General features: G+C 40.3%; 1 protein-coding gene across 1 annotated transcript; it reads left to right on the top strand.

Annotated features, from left to right (window-relative positions):
* Positions 1-653: 653 nt before the first annotated feature.
* Positions 654-2,294, top strand: LOC120090536. Its single transcript, XM_039048262.1, has 5 exons — positions 654-920; positions 1,008-1,093; positions 1,312-1,408; positions 1,500-2,112; positions 2,179-2,294. Exons 1-5 carry the CDS (start codon positions 654-656, stop codon positions 2,292-2,294), a joined length of 1,179 nt encoding a protein of 392 aa, XP_038904190.1.
* Positions 2,295-8,162: the final 5,868 nt, after the last annotated feature.

The raw sequence follows: 8,162 nt of genomic DNA, 5'->3' as shown, positions 1-8,162 counted from the left end.
AAGAAAGACCACTTTCCCCTTCCTTTTATTGACCGAATGTTGATCGACTAGTTGGAAAAAAATGTTATTGTTTCCTAGATGGATACTCAGGATACAACCAGATCCTTATCGCTCCCGAAAACCAGGAGAAAACAACTTTCACATGCCCCTTTGGAACATTTGCATCCCGACGTAATCCCTTCAAGTTATGCAACGCACCAGGAACTTTCCAAAGGTGCATGATGGCAATTTTCTTTGACTTCCTTGAGCAATCCATTGAAATATTTATGGATGATTTCTCAGTTTTTAGGGACTCCTATCGATCTTACTTAAACAACTTAGAGGTCGTCCTTGCTCGATGTGAGGAGACAAACTTGGTGCTGAATTAGGAAAAATGTCACTCTATGGTGACTGAAGGTGTTGTTCTAGGACAGGGTGTCCAAAGCTAGATTTGAAGTGGACGAAGCAAAAATTGATGTTATAGCCAAATTGCCCCCCGCTTGCCAATGTTAAAGGTTTAAGGAGTAATTGCGCGACAACTAAGCGCATTGTTGGAGTTAAACAGACCCTACATATTCAACGAATGCTACCACAATGCATTCGAGACTTTGAGGTATGAGTTAACTAAAACTTCAATATTAATAACTCCGAACTGGACGCAACCTTTCATTCTAATGTGTGATGCAAGCGATGTAGCAGTTTGGAGCCATGCTGGGTCAGAAAAAGGGAAACCTAATAACCCCATTTCTTATGCGTCAAAGACACTGAAGGAGTGCAAGGAACACTACACCACTACAGAAAAAGAAATGTTAGCGGTAGTGTTCGCCATTGAAAAATTCATAGCTTATCTAGTTAGTACGTTAGCAACAATTTACACAGATCACTTCGCTATTAAGTTCATGATGGGCAAGAAGGATACAAAGCCTAGATTGATTTGTTGGGTACTGTTGCTACAAGAGTTTTATGTAGAAATTAAAGATAGAAAAGACACTAAAAACCAGGTGGCTTATCACTTGTCATGACTAAAGAACAAAGGCATACAACTGGGTCAAGCTGAGATTCGAGATGCGTTACCTGATGAACGCATATTTAGAGTTGAGGAAAAGGAACCATGGTATGCAGACATACTCAATTACTTAACCAAAAAACAGTTTCCTAAAGACTTTAACGCCCAACAAAAGAAACGGCTTACACATGACAACGAAATCTATTTTTGGGATGAACCGTTTTTATACAAACAAGGCCCATATTCCATCATGCGTCGATGCATCCCTGAAGTTGAAATGCAATGTATCATGACTCTTTTTATGGGGGTCACTTTGGAGGACAAAGGATTGCTCTTAAAGTTCTTCAGTGTGGGTATTTCTGGCCCACGCTTTTCAAAGATGCAAGGGAATATGTACTAAAGTGCGACCCTGCCAACTCACGAGTAATAAAGGGATGGAATGCCACTTAACAACATGCTAGAAGTTGAACTATTCGATGTTTGGGGCATTAATTCTATGGGGTTCTTTCCTTAGTTCTGTGGACAACAATACATCCTAGTAGTAGTGGATCATGTATCTAAATGGGTTGAAGCAGTAGTGTGTGCCAAAAATGATACGGTGACTGTTTCAAAGTTTCTGACCAGAAACATTTTCACGCACTTTGGGACGCCAAAGGTGCTGATAAGTGATGAAAGTGCACATTTTCTTAACCGTATCATTTCTAAGTTGCTTGCCGAATATAATGTCAGGCACAAGATAACTACCGCATACCACCCACAAACCAATGGGCAAGCTGAAATATCCAATGGAGAAATCAAATCGATACTGGAAAAAGTTGTCAACGCATCTAGGAAAGATTGGGCACAAAAGCTTGATGAAGCTCTTTGGGCATATAGAACTACTTACAAAACACCCATAGGTATGTCTCTTTACTCTTTGGTATTTGGAAAGGCGTGTCATTTACCTTTAGAATTAGAGCATAGGGCGTTCTGGGCAGTAAAGAAGCTAAACCTAAACCTGGAAGTCATGGGAGAAAACTGTAAGTTGCAACTCAATGAACTTGATGAGTGGCGGCTCAACGCTTATAAGAACGCAAAAATATACAAAGAGAAGACCAAGCGTTGGCATGACCAATGCCTCAACCTCAGTAAGAAATATTTCTTTATTGGTAAAAAAATCCTACTATTTAACTCGCGTTTGTGATTGTTTCTAGGAAAGCTAAAATCCAGATGGTCAAGACCATTCATCATTAAGGTAATCTTTCCTCATGGAGCCATGGAACTTATGCGAGAGGATGGTACAAACACATTCAATGTGAATGGGCAGTGAGTAAAACCCTACTTTGAAGGAAACTTAGAACACCAAAAATCATCCGTCAAGCTACGGCGAGGCTATCTGAAGCTTGCGTTGAAATGCCCCTATGTTTGAATCAAGACATACACTCCAGGGACGCTTCTTCTATGTTGATTTACTGTTTTGTTCTTTTTATATCATGCGTCTATTTTGATCTTTGCTTTGGTTCTTGTTTCTATTTTTTTCATGTAACTGATTATTTATTCTGCATGTTTTTGAATGCTAGTTAGAAAACTAACTAAGTGAAAATTCAAACTTTAGGAAAGGGTGTTCAGTTAGTAACATTAGAGTTAGACCAACGCATGCCCATGCGTTGGAAGATGAAGGGACATTCTCTGAGGCTATGAACCAATCAAGTGTTTGGGTGGCCCGAGAAACGCCTCTTCTCATTCACATTAAATGAGCAACCAGAATGTCACTCTCAACTAACACATGTCAACTTTGTCCCATTCTCTCTCTCTTCTATGTGAAGCTATAAAAGACGCCAAAACCTTCTCCCTCTTTTCTTTTATCTTCCCTGAACCCTTAGCCTTCCAGCCGATCGTTAGATTCAAGATCTTCACTGTCCGTTCAAGATCTTCGTCGTCCATTCGAGCTCTTTTTGTGCAAATCACAATGTCGGATGCCTCAGATAGCCAGAACTTGTCCCTGAGCTTCGTTGAAGACTTGCCGATAAGCTCTTTCTCGTCTTCTATTTCCTTATCCCCAGAATATTCCTCTACCACTATCTCTAGACCATCAATTATAGCCAAACAACATGGTGGTTCAACTTCTGCATCCCAGAATCCACCCTAGCCCAAACCCATCACATCACAAGCTTCAACGAAAACCACCAAGAAAACCTCTACTTCTGCCAAAACCCTACCAAAACCCCAAGCGTCTGTGTCATCCACCAGACCCAAGTTATCAACACCAGTAAAGCCAACACAACAACTTGCGTCCAAAGGCCTTACCAAATCAGCTGTTGTACAACCCTACAAAAAGCCTGCTCCTCCACCAACGATCCCATCCATAATCTCGTTATCCAACGGATGATCGAATTCTGGAGCACCTTCAGACAGCTCCATCACCTGTTGTGCATCCGATTACACCCCTTGTCATTGAACCTCTAGCCACAATTTTCCCCATTAACGTGGCCCAAACCATCTAAACTACCCGATCCTCCTCGCCTATTCCTATTTCTTCGAGATCACCGCATACACCTACCTCCACCCCACCCTTTACACCACTAGTGCTTGCTAATGATCCGTCAAGTTCTAACAGCCCTATGTTGGAACAAACCCCACACCCAACTAACCCTTAAGAGCTGGCTCGCAGAGATGAGCAAGAGGTCTTCGGACCAATTTTGGCTAGCCTTGACCAAAGGAAAATGGAAGAAATAGATCAGATGAGACATCCAATCCACACCAACACATTTGAAGAAGAAGAAGTTGAAGAGCAAAGCATGACTAGCGCCTCAAGCCCAGTTAAAAGAACAATGGATAAGGCAGATCGCTACGCGATAATGCTTGAGGAAGAAATGGAAGAAGAAGAAAAGTTAGACGTAATGGCAGGAGGAGTCAGCTCTGACACATCCCATCAACGACAAACTGATACTAATGATGGGCCATCAAAGAACTCTACAAGAAGAAAGAAGAAACTGATTATGGAGGAAGATGAAGAAAATGAAAATGAAGTTGTAACGGGTCCTGAGGGTGCAACATAGGCAAGTAGCTCTGACTCAAGTGAGTTAGAATGCAGGGTGGAAGAATATAGGCTTACGTGTCAAGGGTAAAGGAAAACGATCCTTCAAAGAGAATTGGAGGAAGAAGTCAGGGCGTTAGCCCGTGAGGAAAGAAAATATGAGACAGAGAAAGGAAAGAATGTGGCAGTTGCGTCACCACGACAGGTCAAAGGAAGAAAGCGTCAATTCAGTGATGTACTCATTGAGAAAGGGTTCTTCCTCGAGCATAGTCCATTGCCCGAGTACATCACGGACACAATCAACGCAATGGGTTGGCATTAGCTCTGTGTAGGCCCTACAAGGATCTGACCTTACCTCATCTACGCCTTCTATGACAATCAGTTCAATGAGAAGAAAGATGCTATGTTGGTGGAGGACACCCTAGTGTGCTTCTCTTCCAGTATAATCAATGAAGTGCTCAATGCAGTCAACAATCCAGACACAAAGAGAAATCGCATCCTTAAAAAATCCAACTCCAGATCAATTGGAGGATGCATTACGAACTATGGCCAAGCCTGGAAGCTTAAGGAAAAATTCAAGAACGGGTGTAAAAATGATGGTTTCCAGGAACCTACTCCCAGACGCCAATCTCTAGCTGTACCTGATAAAAAACTGTATCATGCCTACAATGCATGATGAAATGTATCGAGGTAGTGCGCCTTGGTCATTTACTGCATCATACAACATATTCTTTTTGATATTAGAAAATTAATAGTGGAACAAATCAAGACGATCAGGGGGAAGTGCCAACTGTACTTTCCCCTACTTATCTGTGTGCTGTGTGAGCGCGCGACCATCCTTTTAGGGGATGACCTCGAAGAAGTTGAAGGTCTCATGGATATCAAGCTAATCAGGCGTCTGCTCCGTGGCTTGCCCTGCCCTGCCCTGCCCTGCCTGTCGGGACCAAGGTAGCTAGTCCTCAACCTTTCAAACTTGCAACAAAAAAAAAAAAAGATACGTCGAGGAATTTGATGATGAACACAACAACGAAGCTTCATTAATTGAGCAAGAATCAAAAGCAGAACTAGTGTTGGAGCATGAAGATACCCGATTAGACTTGAACCTTCCTTTTCCTGCCTTAACCTTCCCCTCACCAGTTGATGATCCAACTAATCCAACACCTCAAGATGAAACACATGAGGTTCAAATTGGTGAAACTCATAGCCCTTGTTTCTTTCCTCCAAGATCACCAATACTACTTTCCTTTATCCCTCCTTCCACCGTTTATGAACCAACTAGGTTGGGTACACAATGCCCAGCATACAGAAGACCCAGCTAGGGAACCGGAAGAAAATCAACAACTTCCCACCAACGCAACCATCCCTCAAAGAGTTCAAGCGAACATGGATGTGTTGGGATTGGTGTCTTAATTTTTCTGGAGTCTCGTAGTTTATAAACTTTGTACACATTGTTATTAATAGAATAAGAGTTATTTTATTTGCATCTACTCATATCCAATAAACAAAGTTCCATGGTTATTTTATGTAAACTTAAGAATGTATATGAGATATATAAGCGGATCATGCCTTATGTAATAACCTAAATGGTATGTAGTATAAGGATACTTTATCCTAGTGACACTACCGATACGACCCACTTTGTAGAGGTTTACAAGTGTTATAAACTATTACAGATGGTCTGATCCTGACCATTCATGTAGAGACATGCGAGCGGGAGTGTCATATAGAAAGAGTTTGTATAAGACTGAACCACGAGATGATTAGTCTCTTTATATAATGCTGATGATAATTGAGACTTACATCTCATTAAAACGACCATAGGTGACATGACCTTAATCTTGTGTGTTTTGGGAACTCCTGCCTTTGAGGGCGGTCCTTTGATAAGTATGGGTGAGAGTGACCAGATTTTCAACTCAACAAGCCTACCTTTTTGAGGATTTTTCTGATTGGGGAGCTGGGAACTCAGTTACATAAGACGGAATTCAGTCCTTCCTCGAAGTTTGGGTAAGTAGATAGATTGCTCTCTTAAAGGCTGATTCCGAGTCTTGAACATAGTGGACACATCCTCTCTTTGGAAGAGAGGACCTAGTCATAGTAGAACTATGACTTATTGTTCATTAGAGAAATCAGTGGTACTTAAGGAGTTAGATGTAACTATAGAGGCAAAACGGTAAATTGGCCCAACTATACTTACAAGCGATCTATAAAGGGTTATTGCATTGGTGATTGGTTGATATGGACACAGAAGTATATCTGTAGTGAAAAGAGTATAGTTGTCGGTCTTTAGTGGAGTGCCCGACAGTTAACAGATGGTGGATCTCGTGACTAAAGAGTTAAGTCGGCTATTCACGTACCGTTGGAGCTTCAAGCTATAGGTCCATAAGGTCTCCTTGGCAACTCAATAGATTCAAGTTGAGAATAAGATTTTAGGGTTGATTTGAAGTGTTCAAATTAACAAGAGGAAATTCAATTATATATGATACATCAAGTGGAGGAATTAATGTAAATATGATTTAAATTAAGTACCATAAAATAGAAAAAGAACTATGGTTTATATGTTTCATGAGATGAAATATTAAAACTATAGGTTATAAATATAATATGATAAGTTGGTTATCATATTTATTTATAATATATTAATTATTTGATAATTAATTTATTTTTCTCTAATAACCGATTGAGTGGGAGGTTATTGGTGGTTTTATGGTCACCGTGAGGTAAAAAAAAATTGTTTTCCAAAATTTTGTTAGTTACTTCATTCGAAAAGTTCTCACGGAGACAAGCTATCAAGTGAAAGAGTTTCACTAAGCGATAGCCGAGAGACTACACGATCAGCAAAGTGATCGCTTACCTTTGACTATACAATAGTCATTTAGTTGATCATTGCTACACGATCGAGTGGCTAAGCCTATACGATAGGCTACCGTTTACTAAACAATCGAGCACATCGTCTATATGATAGACAGTGTCCTATCTCCTACTTCCTCGAGCATCTACTCATTTGTAGTCCTCCAGTCTCTTCCTCAAGCCAAGCTCATACAGAGCCCACAAGTCTTGGATTCTCACACTAAGAATATCAAGGTAACCATTGTGGTGGTGTCCTCACTCAGTTCATGGATCGAGTTAGACTCGATTGGGTTCGAGGAGCTATTGGACGTTCGTTGTGTTCGTGTTCGTTGGCTGTATCGGTCGTTCGTTCGAGTGTGCTGTTCTTGGATGCTTGTAGATTGATCAAGGGATTCTTGAAGAATGGTTCTTCAAAGGTATGCATCCTCTGTCCCTTGTATCATCGTTTAGCATGTTGTAATTTATAGTTGTGCACGACCCATTAATTTCCGTTTTTAGACTGTAATTGTTTGTGTTCAATTCGAATGGAATTTAGAACGACCCCTTCTGCTGCTCATGGAAATCCTCATGTTTGATTTCCTTCAAGATGAGCTTAAAGAATTCATCCAAGCTCAAATAAGGCCCTTGACTACATCCATGGAGGCACTTCACCTTCAGCTGGTAACATTACAACGCCAAAACGTGGCATTAAGGGATTACATACGCCAGCAGAAGCAGAGAAGCCAGGACCAGTTTAATTTCATAACTCAGTATATTAACTAGGTCTCTATGGGAATATTCGCATTGCCCCTTTTGCCAACACACTCGGTCAGCCCCTTGCAATTCATGGATGAAGACCTTACACCTGAACGCAGGGATGATGCACCAGTACCATAAAGAATTTTGGGGGTGTTAGCTTGATTTTTTTTATTTATTAAATTTCAATCTTTTGTATGCGTTTGAGCAATGATGAATCTCAATTTTTTCTTCCTTGCATTGATGAATGGAAATTTATCACTTTTAATCCTTGCGTTTGTCTTTCTGATTTTTTTTTTTAATTTCTTAAATTTCTCTTTATCTTGTGTCTTGTGTTGATACCTCGATGATATTACTAATGTCAACCTACAAGTTTTAAGTTAGGCATTAGAAATCTCAAGTTTAAAACTTCTGTAGAAGTAGAACATATGTTTCATTTCCAATGCGTGCAAGCCTCAACTCAAAACTCATTTTTAAATTCTAAATATTTTCATAATTCTCTTTCGTGTAAGTGTGATGGAGGGCTACGTATGAATAATAATAGATGTAATAATAGAGAAAATAATGATGAGTGAATAT

The sequence above is a fragment of the Benincasa hispida genome, chromosome 11 (genome assembly GCF_009727055.1).
Source record: "Benincasa hispida cultivar B227 chromosome 11, ASM972705v1, whole genome shotgun sequence".
Lineage (NCBI taxonomy): Eukaryota > Viridiplantae > Streptophyta > Magnoliopsida > Cucurbitales > Cucurbitaceae > Benincasa > Benincasa hispida.
The sequence above is the reverse complement of the archived record's forward strand: the minus strand, read 5'-3'. Positions and strand labels throughout refer to the sequence as shown.